This window comes from Pristiophorus japonicus, chromosome 11 (genome assembly GCF_044704955.1).
Source record: "Pristiophorus japonicus isolate sPriJap1 chromosome 11, sPriJap1.hap1, whole genome shotgun sequence".
NCBI classification, from domain to species: Eukaryota; Metazoa; Chordata; class Chondrichthyes; family Pristiophoridae; genus Pristiophorus; species Pristiophorus japonicus.
Window position 1 is genome coordinate 140,376,244 of NC_091987.1, and position 16,841 is coordinate 140,393,084.

General features: G+C 48.3%; 1 protein-coding gene across 1 annotated transcript in view; it reads right to left on the minus strand.

Moving 5' to 3' along the window:
- Positions 1–16,841, minus strand: part of LOC139275858 (ecto-NOX disulfide-thiol exchanger 1-like) — a 287,201-nt gene that overhangs the window by 209,431 nt on the left and 60,929 nt on the right. The window contains exons 4-5 of the mRNA XM_070893066.1: positions 9,135–9,341; positions 5,784–6,017 (exon numbers count right to left, since the gene is read on the minus strand). Coding sequence (XP_070749167.1) covers positions 5,784–6,017; positions 9,135–9,341 — 441 coding nt within the window. The remainder of the gene's footprint in view (positions 1–5,783; positions 6,018–9,134; positions 9,342–16,841) is intronic.

The following is a 16,841-nucleotide window of genomic DNA, read 5'->3' on the forward strand; positions in this document are numbered from 1 at the left end:
CATAAAACCTGTCACATCTCTAACATTTTCCAGTTCTGACGAAGGGTCATTGAGCTGAAACATTAACTCTGTTTCTCTCTCCACAGATGCTGCCCGACCTGCTGAGCGTTTCCTGCATTTTCTGTTTTTATTTCAGTTTTCCAGCGGTATGTTGCTTTTTGTTTGAGTATTGAAAGGTGATGCATGTTAGGAAAACTGGCCTGCTATCTTCAGGGTTCTGTGGACATGCAGTCCAAGGCCCCTCTGTTCCTCTACAATTCTCATTGTCCTACCATTTAATGTGTATTCCCTTGCCTTGTTAGTCCTCCCCAAATGCATTACCTCACACTTCTCCGGATGAAATTCCATTTGATAAAGAGATATAGTTCAAACTAGCATAGCTTCCACCATGACAAGAAATAAGAGCGAAGAAGTACTGCATACAAGAACATTAGTCATAAAAGAATAGCTTAGCATTCGGGCTGCAACAGTTTAGGAACATAGGAATTGCTTGATGCAAAAAGACCACGGTCCATGTAGTTCACCTTCACCATCCTGGTAGTCACATGACACAATGGTAATGGAGTTATTGGCTAATCCCAGCAATCAATCTCTTCCAATTGATTGCCCGAGAAAGGAGATTTACGAGGATGTTGCCAGGACTGGAGAATTTTAGATTGGGGGAAAAATTAGATAGGCTGGGGTTATTTTCTTTAGAACAGAGGTGGCTGAGATGAGACTTAATTGAGGTATATAAAATTATGATGGGCCGAGATAGAGTGAACAACAGAGCCAGAAATGAGGCAAGGAAAATCCCATTGGTGGAGAGCTTTGGGAACCATAGGTCCAAATTACCTGTTCCCCCCAAGCACGCTCGACTTACCACACGTCGTGTCTCAATGATTCAATACCAACGGCTTCCACCATCGCCCTAGGGAGCCTGTTCCATAGATTTACCACTCGCTCTCTGAAATAATGGGCGATGTAACTGTTTGAGCTGGTTGCGTGCGGATAAGCAGGAAGTCCAGGTTTCTCCGCACACTGCGGAGTTTTATCTCCACGGCGTGTGTCTGACGTCACGGACAGGTTCCCCGCCCAGAGGTCAGCCTGATGCACAAGCTCAGCTTCCAGTCGAGGGGGAACGTTGCAGAAGGGGCAGCAGGACCAGGAGGGGTCTGATCCCCGGCTCTGCGGGGCGGGGGGGTCTGATCCTTGGCTTCGTGGGGGGGGGGGGGGTCTGATCCTTGGCTTCAGGTGGGGGGGGGGGGGCTGACCCCCAATCCCAAGGTGAGGGGGGGTGTGATCACAGGCACCGGGGGGGTGAGGGGCTGATCCCTGGCTCCGGAGGGGGAGGGGTGTTTGATTCCCGATCACAAGCGCTGGTGGGGACGGTGTGGTGGTGTTCCGATGGTGGGGGAGCTTGGGATCTGGGAGGGAGCATGCTCCGGGGGTGAGCACTCTCCGGCGGGAAGGAGCACCCTTCGGGGGGGGGGGGGGCACTCTCTGGGGGGGGGGGGGGAGCACTCTTGCGGGGGGGCGGAGCAATCTGTGGGGGGAAAGCACTTTCCGGGGGGGGGGGCAGGGGGGAGTACTCTCCGGGGAGGGGGCAGCACTCTCCGGGGGGAGGGGAACTCTCCGGGGGGGGAGCACTCTCCGGAGGAGGGAGCACTGTCCGGTGGGGGTGGAGGGGAGCACTCTCTGGGGGGGTGGGTGGGGAGCACTCTCCGGGTTGGTGGGGGGAGGAACACTCTCCAGGGGGAGGGGGGACATTCTCCCGGGAGGGAGCACTCTCCAGGGTGTGGGGTGGGACACTCTCCCAGGGGGGAAGCATTCTCCGGGGGAGGGATCACTCTTTAGGGGGACGGTCCAGAGGGGAGGGTCCAGAGGAGCACTCTCCAGGAGGGAGCACTCTCCAGGCGGGAGCGCTCTTGCTCCTCCCGGCCCACACAGAGTGCTCCCCGAGGCTGTCCTCACCTTGCTGCAGCTGCCGTGTTTCCGGAGCCCTGGGAAACCCGGCCGGCCAAAGTTAAAGCTGCAAACACAGGTTAAAGCCGAGGCTTCCGCCTCACTAAGGTTGGCTGCCCGCCCCCGTCCCACCGGAGTAAAAGCCGGAAATCGGCGGGTTAGAGCCGGTTTTCCGACAATCTTTGGCCATTTAATCCCCCGGCAGCACCCACTCCCACCCGTTCCCCCAAATTAAAATTCCCCCAATGTTTCAGCAGATTAATTTTGAATTCACCCTTTGAAGCGCAGTCCTCTGGTTCTACTGTTCTGGACAAGATGAAACAGCTCTTCACGATTTACATTATCGAGTCCGTTTTAAATCCTAAAAACAGCAATATCACCTCTCAACCTTTTATCCAGTAAGAACTTGCCTAATTTACATAATGGCTCCACACAATAACCCCTCCCCCCCTCAACCACTGCGGTTGCTCTCTCTGTGTCCTTTCAGTCGCTGCAATATCTTGTGTACTGTGGCGACCACAGTGGTACCCAGTGTTCCCAGTGTGGGCACACCAGTGGTTTATACGTGGCAGCATTACCTCACTGTTTCATATTTACCGCAACTACCTCAAGTTTATCTGCTTGCACTTGAGGAACTAGATAGAGGATAAAGAATAAATTCACTTAATAGTTTAAATCAACAAGTGAAGCCGGGTGCCATGGATCCCTGCTGCTAACTGAAGATGGGAGGAGTGTCGTACGGAGCCAGAGGAGAATTTCAGTCAGTCGTGTAATTAAGGGAAAGGTTGTTCTATTTATTATCCTGGGCATGTTAGTGAAGATAGTCTTGAAGATTAGGGAGCTGGAACTCACCTGTGAGAATGATCGAAGATACAGGAGCCAAAGAATCCAGAGGAGGAAGGGGAAAAAATACCTCCAAATTTAACAGTTGTCTTAAATTCTTCTCAATCTTACATAAGAACATAAGAAATAGGAGCAGGAGTAGGCCACCTGGCCCCTCGAGCCTGCTCCACCATTCAATAAGATCATGGCTGATCGTGGACTCCGCTCCACTTCCCTGCACACTCCCCATAACCCTTTATTCCCTTATCACTCAAAAATCAGTCTATTAAATATATTCAATGACCCAGCCTCCACTGCTCTCTGGGGCAGAGAATTCCAGAGATTTACAACCCTCAGAAAAAAATTCCTCCTCATCTCAGCTTTAAATGGGTGACCCCTTATTCTGAGACGATGTCCCCAAGTTTTAGTTTCCCCTATGAGTGGAAATATCCTCTCTGCATCCACCTTCTCGAGCCCCCTCATTATCTTATATGTATGAATAAGGTCACCTCTCATTCTTCTGAACTCCAATGAGTATAGGCCCAACCTACTCAACCTATCTTCATAAGTCAACCCCCTCATCTCCAAAGTCAACCTAGTGAACCTTCTCTGAACAACCTCCAATGCAAGTATACCCTTCCTTAAATATGGAGACCAAAACTACACGCAGTATTCTAGGTGTGACCTCACCAATACCCTGTACAGTTGAGGCAGGACTTCCCTGCTTTTTACTCTATCCCCCTTGCAATAAAGGCCAACATTCCATTTGCCTTCCTGATTACTTGCTGTACCTGCATACTAACCTTTTGTGTTTCAGGTACAAGGACCCCCAGGTCGCTCTGCACTACAGCATTTTGCAATTTTTCTCCATTCAAATTATAATTTGCTTTTCTATTTTTTCTGTCAAAGTGGATAACCTCACATTTTCCCACATTATACTCCATCTGCTAAATGTTTATCCACTCTTGGTGTATGTTATCATCATGAAAAATTATTTTGATTTTTGGGATTGAAGCCAATAATTAAGAACTCAGAATTTTTTTTCAATACTATGAGATATGTTCCTGAGGCAATGGCTAACTCCAGTTTCTTTATCCCTTTACTGATTTTGTGATGAATGCAGGCGAACCAACAATCTCTCTCAGTACCTTCCTGTACGTGGAATAAGCAGGTACGACTGTCACACAAACAGGAAAGTGGATCTGACACACTTCACTAACAGGGAACTCGTTTTCTTCCTTGTTTTGTCCACTTGGAACAGATGGATTGGGTTTCTAAAGGTTAAATGCAGTTAATCTACAAACTATTACTAAACTAAAATAGAAATGTTGCTCGGAGTGCTCTTCTGATTTGGGGGTTAAGGCACATTGTTGGAGCAGAGTAGAGCGAGCTTCACTCTGTAATTTGCTACACTGTATCTGGCCCTGTGGTGCTCAGTGTTGACATTTAACAAGATCAGCCATGATCTTATTGAATGGTGGATCAGGCTCAAGGGGCCAAATGGCCTACTCCTGCAAATATTTCTTATGTTTGTATGTATGTTGTTATTGGGTGGCAACAGTGAAGCAGTGCATCGATCCCCAGGCTGGAATTACTCAGATTCACCTCACCTCAGCTTATGCATTTTATCAGATCACATATATATAGATCACATGGCTCCGGTTGGGTTGGAGTGTAGATGTTTTCAGTATAAGGGGTGTCACAGTTGTGTGAGGCGGATTGGTTGGGCTGGGTGCTCTTTGCCTTTCCATCATTGTTCATAGGTTTATATGTAACATTTAGGGCTGTTGACCAAGGGCCGTGCGGCTCTTTGTCGGCCGGCGCGGACACGATGGGCCGAAATGGCCTCCTTCTGCGCTGTAAAAAAAAATGTCTATGTATGTGCGGCGTATGTGGGGAACTATGTGTGTGTGTGTGTGCGTGGAGCTGTGTGTGTGTGTGTGTGTGTGCATGGAGCTGTGTGTGTGTGTGTGTGTGTGTGTGTGTGTGTGTGCATGGAGCTGTGTGTGTGTGCGAATCTGTACAGGTGAATGTGTATGTGTCAGTACGTGTGGGGAGCAGTGTCTGTGCATCTGTGTGTATTTGTATGTGTGGGGAACTGTGTGTGCAGGTGTGGGTTTGTGCATATGTGTGTGTGTGCAGGTCTGTTTGTGTGTGTGCAGGACTGTGTGTGTGCGGGACTGTGTTTGTGTGTGCAGATCTGTGAGTGTGTGCGGGTCTGTGTGTGTGTGCAGATCTGTATGTGTGTGCAGGTCTGTTTGTGTGTGTGTGTGCAGATCTGTATGTGTGTGCAGGTCTGTTTGTGTGTGTGTGTGCAGGTCTGTTTGTGTGTGCGGGTCCGTGTGTGTGCTGGTCTGTGTGCGTGTGCGGGTCTGTTTGTATGTGTGTAGGACTGTGTGTATGCGGGTCTGTGTGTGTGTGTGCGGGTCCGTGTGTGTGCGGGTCTGTTTGTATGTGTGTAGGACTGTGTGTATGAGGGTCTGTGTGCATGTGCGGGTCTGTGTGTGTGTGCGAGTCTGTTTGTGTGTGTGTAGGACTGTGTGTGTGCGGGTCTGTTTGTGTGTGTGCATATGTGTGTGTGTGTAGGACTGTGTGCGTGTGCGGGTCTGTGTGTGTGTGTGTATGTATGTGTGATTGGGGGAGGCGGGGGGGAGTGAGCAGGTGAGCATGTTTATGTGTTTAGCTGAATGAAGAATGTCCTATTTATCTTTTGAAATTGGAGCACATTAACATCTGGCAGACTTTCCGCATGGCCAAAAACAATTTCCGAAACGTCAGATGTTTGAGGAGAAGTCCTGTGAATCAAGTGTGTCTGTCTGCTGTCTGTGTTACATTACATATTCACATTGTTTCAGAGAAATGTTTTTTAAGCCGTTCCCTCAGCTGTACAATGATGACTGCCTGCTCCACTTGTCTGCTGCTAAACATACTGACGGAAGATGAAGTTAGAATTGAATGTGCGCAGACCTTGAACAGCACAGTTTAACACTGTTTGAATATAATATACTGAGGGGTACCTTTGAGTTTCTCAGCCATTAGGTTGGCTTCATGCTCGGAATAGTGCACAATGGGTGCAGGAGAGGGTGGCCTCAGATGTTCATCCTCCATCATACGCCGGTGACGTTCCTCTCGCGCAAACATCCGCTGCATACACTCCCACTCGTAGAAATCATCTCTGGCCCGAGCAAAGTCCACGTGTAGGCGACCTGTGTCCTTCTTGTCTGTGCTGGATCCCAGCCTCATGCGATAGCCTGAATGTGAACAGCAATCCTTAGAAACTACACGAAAGCAGTGGGTGTTAGTTCTTGGGGTTTAACAGCAGAGTGGGCAATGGCACCTGCGGCAGTACAATCCCTAGCGCTGGCCGCTCGAGTTCCTGCATTACAACAGTGACTACACTTCAAAGGTCTTTCATTGGCTGGGAAGCCCCTTTGGGACGTCCTGAGGTGGTGAAAAGTGCCATTTAAATGCAAGTTCTTTCTTTTCTTGCTTAAAGCAATGTGCGCTTTATTGTGAATCTTGTGCCTTATTGTGTGTCTGAGTTCTTGCACGGGTTATTTTTCTCGGACTCCCTCCAGGGGCTCCTCGAGCCCAGTTGGTGTCGCTTCCGTCCAGATCATGTGGACGACGGATGGGACGGTCAGCTGAGCGGAGTTGTCACCGTCCCAAGAGACGAGATGGTGGCAGTGCACAGCTGGGGCCTGCTCAACTCACGCCAAGTCACAAACCATGGAAGGGAGCAGGAACGGTGCTGTGTGAGGAAATAATTCAACTCCTCTTATTACATATAGTCCAAAATATTGTAGAAGCTCAATATACCCGTTCCATTGCTGATTGAGGAATATCGATCTTTGACTTAATCGCTTGACCAAATTCCTCTGACCAGCCAACCCTTTCAAACAAAGCTGACTCTGTAAATTCTTACATACATCACCTGAATAGGATTTCTGTTCAGAAGCATGAACAGGCCATTGGGCTCGTTATGGTACAGATTATACTGAGGGCAGAGGAGTAACTGAGCACAACACCAGTGCTGGGCGTGTGGTCATTGGACAGGCCTGGAAGAGCACATCCATTTGCGACCCCTGTGACGGGCTGGGACTTGGCGCACCCCATCCATGCTTGGATGCCAATGTTAGTGCACGCCTGAGTGCAGCATGTATCACCTTAAAGGGGCAGTGCTGACCTCACTGCCTGCTTCTGGCATCCATTCGCCAGGGTGCAATCATTTATCAGCTGATAAGCGAGTCAAAAGCCGCCTGTGTGGCTCTGGAATGATATAGTTCTAACCTCTTTTGTAAAGAATGGGTAAATCAGACTGTCTGGACGCCTGCTATTGATTTACCTTGATAGTGTAGTAAGAGTAACCTTTAGCTTTTGCCTGTTAAGCGGGGAAGTACAAGTCAATTTAGATGCAGTGAGGTGTTGAATTAAGATTGACCTTAAAGCAATGGTCAGTTTAGTCCCGAATGACAAGCTATTCCAATGCATATTGATGCCTATATTTCAGAGAACATTAATTAATTGATAACAAGTTCTGTAAATGGAAACGTCTGTAATGACATCATCCATTTAAGAAGTGGGAGAGATCCTCCCACTGTTTATCGGGGACTTGGCCTGGAGGATGGTACACGGAACAGTCCCATGCAATAAATTTTTAAGTCAGTTCATGGGCTCCCAGGCCGCCTGCAATTTCTGCGGTCTGGAAGAGTCCATGTTCCACGTTTTTATTGAATGTACGAGGTTGCAGCCCCTGTTCCATTATTTAAAGGGGCTGCTCCTCAATTTCTGGCTGCACTTCATTCCCACACTCCTGATCTTTGGGCACCCTGTGCGGAGGGGAGCGGGTAGGTCCGAAGGCCTCCTCATAGGACTGCTCCTGGGCACGGCCAAGGGTGCCATCAGCCAGTCCAGGCAGCGGGCGGTCGTTCAGCCTGACTGCCTGCCTCTCTTCCGCGCCTACATCCGGGCCAGGGTGTCCTTCGAGATGGAGCACGCGGTGTCCACTGGTACACTCGCGGCCTTCTGCGAGAGGTGGGCACCGAAGGGACTGGAGTGCATCATCACCCCCGGCAACCAAATTTTAATTTGATTTTATATGTTTTAAAGTTTAATTTTTTTTTTAATTGCCGGTTTTAGTGTCCCCCTCCCCTTTTATAGGGGGCACTTGTAAAAATCATGATTAAAAAAAAAAGAAAAGAAGTGGGAGAGTATAAGTACAGACTCATAATTAGAACAAGAGTGAAAGTACCAATCAGATAGCAACGTGGGGAGCTGTACCAATCAGATAGCAAGGTGGGGAGCTGTACCAATCAGATAGCAACGTGGGGAGCTGTACCAATCAGATTGCAACATGGGGAGCTGTACCGCTTTACAGAAACACAACTTGTTCAAAGTAAAGTTATTGATAAGGGACAAGCTCACCAAAATTCACCTTATATGGAATGGTGTAATGTAAGGCAGAATTGTGTGGGAGGGTGAGAAAAAGGTATAAAAGTGGGAGTTGGAACAGACACTGAGGGTTGGTGAAGGCCCAAGATACCGAGCTCAGAACTAATGCGTTTGAGTCACCTGACTAAAGTCGCAAGGTTTGTCGCAAGTCCTGCTTTGTACATGTAAGTTTAATTACTGTATCCCCAATCTTCGACATCTGACATTCAATGTGTGGAACGTTATTGATTTGAGGAGTAAATTATAAGTGAGAACACAACGTTCACTAACCTCTTAACAGTTGGTATGCAGGCCGTGAATTGTGTTGATGTACATAGAATGGAGACTCCAGGGTCACAACCTGACTGCTTCAATAGGTTGGGTCGTGCTTCAAGCCTTCTACTGACTTTCAGACAGTAAATTAATTTAAAGCCATGGCAGAGTTAAAATCTAACCTTGAAGAGAGTTTAGAGAAACATATCCTTGATCGTCAAGGATCAGAATCTGTGTTGGACACAGCCGGACACGGAGATGTAATTAAATGGGTCAGAGTCACTTTGATGAGCAGTCCATGGGCCTGATGGTCCAAGGGTTATATAGGACCTGTCTAGACTTGATCGAGCAGTTCGAGCAATGCCCAACATGGTGTAATCAATGAAAGGAGCCTGAAATACAGCAGCTTCAGGACAGAATTTCTCAGCAGCAATAGGCTGGAACAGCTCACGACGCAGCTCTCTTTGCCATTTGTAATTCCAATTGTGACGTTCCGATCAGACTCCTTGATCGTAATAAGGTTCCATGGGGACCTGATGAATATTCCCAGTTATCTGCCAAATGTCAGCATAAAACTATCTCCCACTTGCAGTCCCAGAGCTGTTTCAGTGGGCACTAACATGTACACAGTGTGAAAGAAGCAGAGAAAGACAGACGGGGCCCACCTGACAAGTAGATCGCTTTGTCCACCATGAACTCCTCCGCGAAGCGGATGTGGCAGAAGTTCTTTTTGCTTTTGCGAATGGCTGTAATATCCCCGCACTGCTCAAAAACCTGGTGAATGAGTTCCTCCGCAGCATTCTCGGGCAAGCCCCCCACAAACACCGTCTTACAGCCAGGCGGTCGGTCACGGATGGCTGGCGGAGGGAGGTCTGGAGATCCAACAAAACACAAAACTCAATCAGTCAGTCAGGGACAGTCATTCAAGCGCTCCTTTATTGTAATTTGCTTTCTGGGTTGGAAGGAGGCCCAGTTCTGCGAGCCTTGCCGAGCAACTTCCTTACACCAGTATAGTGACAGAGCCCGCAAACCAGACTCAGTGAGTGAAACTTCTCCAGTTACTGAGTATAGTGACAGACTCAGCAAACCAGACTCAGTGAGTGAAACTTCTCCAGTTACTGAGTATAGTGACAGAGCCAGTAAACCAGACTCAGTGAGTGAAACTTCTCCAGTTACTGAGTGTAGTGACAGAGCCAGTAAACCAGACTCAGTGAGTGAAACTTCTCCAGTTACTGAGTATAGTGACAGAGCCCGCAAACCAGACTCAGTGAGTGAAACGAGGCTGATTCCGGAGATGACGAGGCTGATCCGGAGATGAGGGGGTTACCTTATGATAGAAACATAGAAAATAGGTGCAGGAGTAGGCCATTCAGCCCTACTAGCCTGCACCGCCATTCAATGAGTTCATGGCTGAACATGAAACTTCAGTACCCTCTTCCTGCTTTCTCGCCATACCCCTTGATCCCCCGAGTAGTAAGGACTTCATCTAACTCCCTTTTGAATATATTTAGTGAATTGGCCTCAACTACTTTCTGTGGTAGAGAATTCCACAGGTTCACCACTCTCTGGGTGAAGAAGTTTCTCCTCATCTCGGTCCTAAATGGCTTACCCCTTATCCTCAGACTGTGACCCCTGGTTCTGGACTTCCCCAACATTGGGAACATTCTTCCTGCATCTAACCTGTCTAAACCCGTCAGAATTTTAAACGTTTCTATGAGGTCCCCTCTCATTCTTCTGAACTCCAGTGAATACAAGCCCAGTTGATCCAGTCTTTCTTGATAGGTCAGTCCCACCATCCCGGGAATCAGTCTGGTGAATCTTCGCTGTACTCCCTCAATAGCAAGAATGTCCTTCCTCAAGTTAGGAGACCAAAACTGTACACAATACTCCAGGTGTGGCCTCACCAAGGCCCTGTACAACTGTAGCAACACCTCCCTGCCACTGTACTCAAATCCCCTCGCTATGAAGGCCAACATGCCATTTGCTTTCTTAACCGCCTGCTGTACCTGCATGCCAACCTTCAATGACTGATGTACCATGACACCCAGGTCTCGTTGCACCTTCCCTTTTCCTAATCTGTCACCATTCAGATAATAGTCTGTCTCTCTCTTTTTACCACCAAAGTGGATAACCTCACATTTATCCACATTATACTTCATCTGCCATGCATTTGCCCACTCACCTAACCTATCCAAGTCACTCTGCAGCCTCATAGCATCCTCCTCGCAGCTCACACTGCCACCCAACTTAGTGTCATCTGCAAATTTGGAGATACTACATTTACCTCCCCTCGTCTAAATCATTAATGTACAGTGTAAACAGCTGGGGCCCCAGCACAGAACCTTGCGGTACCCCACTAGTCACTGCCTGCCATTCTGAAAAGTACCCATTTACTCCTACTCTTTGCTTCCTGTCTGACAACCAGTTCTCAATCCACGTCAGCACACTACCCCCAATCCCATGTGCTTTAACTTTGCACATTAATCTCTTGTGTGGGACCTTGTCGAAAGCCTTCTGAAAGTCCAAATATATCACATCAACTGGTTCTCCTTTGTCCACTTTACTGGAAACATCCTCAAAAAATTCCAGAAGATTTGTCAAACATGATTTCCCCTTCACAAATCCATGCTGACTTGGACCTATCATGTCACCATTTTCCAAATGCGCTGCAATGACATCCTTAATAATTGATTCCATCATTTTACCCACTACTGAGGTCAGGCTGACCGGTCCATAATTCCCTGTTTTCTCTCTCCCTCCTTTTTTAAAAAGTGGGGTCACATTGGCTACCCTCCACTCGATAGGAACTGATCCAGAGTCAATGGAATGTTGGAAAATGACTGTCAATGCATCCGCTATTTCCAAGGCCACCTCCTTAAGTACTCTGGGATGCAGTCCATCAGGCCCTGGGGATTTATCGGCCTTCAATCCCATCAATTTCCCCAACACAATTTCCCGACTAATAAAGATTTCCCTCAGTTCCTCCTCCCTACTAGACCCTCTGACCCCTTTTATATCCGGAAGGTTGTTTGTGTCCTCCTTAGTGAATACTGAACCAAAGTACTTGTTCAATTGGTCTGCCATTTCTTTGTTCCCCGTTATGACTTCCCCTGATTCTGACTGCAGGGGACCTACGTTTGTTTTTAATAACCTTTTTCTCTTTACATACCTATAGAAAATTTTGCAATCCGCCTTAATGTTCCCTGCAAGCTTCTTCTCGTACTCCATTTTCCCTGCTCTAATCAAACCCTTTGTCCTCCTCTGCTGAGTTCTAAATTTCTCCCAGTCCCCAGGTTTGCTGCTATTTCTGGCCAATTTGTATGCCACTTCCTTGGCTTTAATACTATCCCTGATTTCCCTAGATAGCCACGGTTGAGCCACCTTCCCTTTTTTATTTTTACACCAGACAGGAATGTACAATTGTTGTGATTCATCCATGCGGTCTCTAAATGTCTGCCATTGCCCATCCACAGTCAACCCCTTAAGTATCATTCGCCAATCTATCCTAGCCAATTCATGCCTCATACCTTCAAAGTTACTCTTCTTTAAGTTCTGGACCATGGTCTCTGAATTAACTGTATCATTCTCCATCCTAATGCAGAATTCCACCATATTATGGTCACTCTTCTCCAAGGGGCCTCGCACAATGAGATTGCTAATTAGTCCTCTCTCATTACACAACACCCAGTCTAAGATGGCCTCCCCCCTAGTTGGTTCCTCGACATATTGGTCTAAAAAATCATCCCTTATGCACTCCAGGAAATCCTCCTCCACCGTATTGCTTCCAGTTTGGCTAGCCCAATCTATGTGCATATTAAAGTCACCCATTATAACTGCTGCACCTTTATTGCATGCACCCCTAATTTCCTGTTTGATGCCCTCCCCAACATCACTACTACTGTTTGGAGGTCTGTACACAACTCCCACTGACGTTTTTTGCCCTTTGGTGTTCTGCAGCTCTACCCATATAGATTCCACATCATCCAAGCTAATGTCTTTCCTAACTATTGCATTAATCTCCTCTTTAACCAGCAATGCTACCCCACCTCCTTTTCCTTTTATTCTATCCTTGCTGAATGTTGAATACCCCTGGATGTTGAGTTCCCAGCCCTGATCATCCTGGAGCCACGTCTCCGTAATCCCAATCACATCATATTTGTTAACATCTATTTGCACAGTTAGTTCATCCACCTTATTGCGGATACTCCTTGCATTAAGACACAAAGCCTTCAGGCTTGTTTTTTTAACACCCTTTGTCCTTTTAGAATTCTGCCGCACAGTGGCCCATCCTGTTCCCCGCCCTGGGCCTCTCCGCCCCCCACCCCACCCCCCATCTCTCCTCCATCTCCTGCCTCTGCCTCCCTTTTGTCTCCCTCTGTCTCCCTGCATTGGTTCCCATCCCCCTGCCATATTAGTTTAACTCCTCCCCAACAGCACTAGCAAACACTCCCCCTAGGACATTGGTTCCGGTCCTGCCCAGGTGCAGACCGTCCGGTTTGTACTGGTCCCACCTCCTCCAGAACCGGTTCCAATGCCCTAGGAATTTGAATCCCTCCCTGCTGCACCACTGCTCAAGCCACGTATTCATCTGCGCTATTCTGCGATTCCTACTCTGACTAGCACATGGCACTGGTAGCAATCCCATGATTACTACTTTTGAGGTCCTACTTTTTAATTTAGCGCCTAGCTCCTTAAATTCGTTTCGTAGGACCTCATCCCTTTTTTTACCTATGTTGTTGGTACCAATGTGCACCACGACAACTGGCTGTTCTCCCTCCCATTTCAGAATGTCCTGCACCCGCTCCGAGACATCCTTGACCCTTGCACCAGGGAGGCAACATACCATCCTGGAGTCTCGGTTGCGGCCGCAGAAACGCCTATCTATTCCCATCACAATTGAATCCCCTATCACTATCGCGCTCCCACTCTTTTTCTTGCCCTCCTGTGCAGCAGAGCCAGCCACGGTGCCATGAACTTGGCTGCTGCTGCCCTCCCCCGATGAGTCATCCCCCCCCACAGTACTCAAAACGGTGTATCTGTTTTGCAGGGGGATGACCACAGGGGACCCCTGCACTACCTTCCTTGCACTGCTCTTCCTGCTGGTCTTCCATTCCCTATCTGGCTGTGGACCCTTCTCCTGTGGTAAGACCAACTCACTACACGTGATACTCACATCATTCTCAGCATCGTGGATGCTCCAGAGTGAATCCACCCTCAGCTTCAATTCCGTAACGCGGACCGTCAGGAGCTCGAGGCGGATACACTTCTCACACACGTAGTCGTCAGGGACACCGGAAGTGTCCCTGAGTTCCCACATGGTACAGGAGGAGCATATCACGTCACCGATCTCTCCTGCCATGCCTTAACCCTTAGATACCCTTAAATTGGTAATAACAATGTTACAGTTCACTTACTGATATAAAAAATAAAAAGAAAAGCTACTCACCAATCACCAGCCAATCACTTACCCCATTGGCTGTGACATCACCTTTTGATTCCTTTCTACTTCTATTTTACTTTCTCTCCCGCTGTAACTGCACCGGTACGCCTTTTATAGGCCACTCCGACGCTGCTCCCACCTCTTGCCAACTGCCGCTGACTCTCGAGCTCCCGTTGGGCCTTTTATAGGCCGCTCCGACACTGCTCCCACCTCTCGCCAACTGCCGCTGACTCTCGAGCTCCCGCTGGGCCTTTTATAGGCCGCTCCGACGCTGCTCCCAGCTCTCGCCAACTGCCGCTGACTCTCGAGCTCCCGCTGGGCCTTTTATAGGCCGCTCCGACGCTGCTCCCAGCTCTCGCCAACTGCCACTGACTCTCGAGCTCCCGCTGGGCCTTTTATAGGCCGCTCCGACACTGCTCCCACCTCTCGCCAACTGCCGCTGACTCTCGAGCTCCCGCTGGGCCTTTTATAGGCCGCTCCGACGCTGCTCCCAGCTCTCGCTAACTGCCGCTGACTCTCGAGCTCCCGCTGGGCCTTTTATAGGCCGCTCCGACGCTGCTCCCAGCTCTCGCCAACTGCCACTGACTCTCGAGCTCCCGCTGGGCCTTTTATAGGCCGCTCCGACACTGCTCCCACCTCTCGCCAACTGCCGCTGGTACTCGAGCTCCCGCTGGGCCTTTTATAGGCCGCTCCGACGCTGCTCCCACCTCTCGCCAACTGCCGCATTGATGTAGGTCTAGTCTAGGGAATGTAGGTCTAGTCTACTCAATCTCTGCTCATAGGACAATCCCCCCATCCCAGGAATCAGTCTGGTGAACCTTTGTTGCACTCCCTCTGGTTATAAAAGGGGTCGGGGGGTCTAGTAAGGAGGAGGAACTGAGGGAAATCCTTATTAGCCGGGAAATTGTGTTGGGGAAATTGATGGGATTGAAGGCCGATAAATCCCCAGGGCCTGATGGACTGCATCCCAGAGTACTTAAGGAGGTGGCCTTGGAAATAGTGGATGCATTGACAGTCATTTTCCAACATTCCATTGACTCTGGATCAGTTCCTATAGAGTGGAGGGTAGCCAATGTAACCCCACTTTTTAAAAAAGGAGGGAGAGAGAAAACAGGGAATTATAGACCGGTCAGCCTGACATCGGTAGTGGGTAAAATGATGGAATCAATTATTAAGGATGTCATAGCAGTGCATTTGGAAAGAGGTGACATGATAGGTCCAAGTCAGCATGGATTTGTGAAAGGGAAATCATGCTTGACAAATCTTCTGGAATTTTTTGAGGATGTTTCCAGTTGAGTGGACAAGGGAGAACCAGTTGATGTGGTATATTTGGACTTTCAAAAGGCGTTCGACAAGGTCCCACACAAGAGATTGATGTGCAAAGTTAGAGCACATGGGATTGGGGGTAGTGTGCTGACATGGATTGAGAACTGGTTGTCAGACAGGAAGCAAAGAGTAGGAGTAAATGGGTACTTTTCAGAATGGCAGGCAGTGACTAGTGGGGTACCGCAAGGTTCTGTGCTGGGGCCCCAGCTGTTTACATTGTACATTAATGATTTAGACGAGGGGATTAAATGTAGTATCTCCAAATTTGCGGATGACACTAAGTTGGGTGGCAGTGTGAGCTGCGAGGAGGATGCTGTGAGGCTGCAGAGCGACTTGGATAGGTTAGGTGAGTGGGCAAATGCATGGCAGATGAAGTACAATGTGGATAAATGTGAGGTTATCCACTTTCGTGCTAAAAACAGAGAGACAGACTATTATCTGAATGGTGACAGATTAGGAAAAGGGGAGGTGCAAAGAGACCTGGGTGTCGTGGTACATCAGTCATTGAAGGTTGGCATGCAGGTGCAGTAGGCGGTTAAGAAAGCAAATGGCATGTTGGCCTTCATAGCAAGGGGATTTGAGTACAGGGGCAGGGAGGTGTTGCTACAGTTGTACAGGGCATTGGTGAGGCCACATCTGGAGTATTGTGTACAGTTTTGGTCTCCTAACCTGAGGAAGGACATTCTTGCTATTGAGAGAGTGCAGCGAAGGTTCACCAGACTGATTCCCGGGATGGCGGGACTGACCTATCAAGAAAGACTGGATCAACTGGGCTTGTATTCACTGGAGTTCAGAAGAATGAGAGGGGACCTCATAGAAACATTTAAAATTCTGACGGGGTTAGACAGGTTAGATGCAGGAAGAATGTTCCCAATGTTGGGGAAGTCCAGAACCAGAGGTCACAGTCTAAGGATAAGGGGTAAGCCATTTAGGACCGAGATGCGGAGGAACTTCTTCACCCAGAGAGTGGTGAACCTGTGGAATTCTCTACCACAGAAAGTTGTTGAGGCCAATTCACTAAATATATTCAAAAAGGAGTTAGATGAGGTCCTTACTACTAGGGGGATCAAGGGGTATGGCGAGAAAGCAGGAATGGGGTACTGAAGTTTCATGTTCAGCCATGAACTCATTGAATGGCGGTGCAGGTTAGAAGGGCCGAATGGCCTACTCCTGCACCTATTTTCTATGTTTCTATTTTTTTCTATGTAAGGCAAGTATATCCTTCGGGAAGGAGAACAAAACCCAAACTGCTTGCCCAATAGTACTACATGAATCATCCATTGGTGCAATGATGATTGATTGCGTAGACTAGGTCTTTACTCGTTGGAGTTCAGAAGGATGAGGGGGGATCTTATAGAAACATTTAAAATAATGAAAGGGATAGACAAGATAGAGGCAGAGAGGTTGTTTCCACTGGTCAGGGAGACTAGAACTAGGGGGCACAACCTCAAAATACGGGGGAGCCAATTTAAAACCTAGTTGAGAAGGAATTTCTTCTCCCAGAGGGTTGTGAATCTGTGGAATTCTCTGCCCAAGGAAGCAGTTGAGGCTAGCTCATTGAATGTATTCAAGTCACAGATCGATAGATTTTTAACCAATAAGGGAA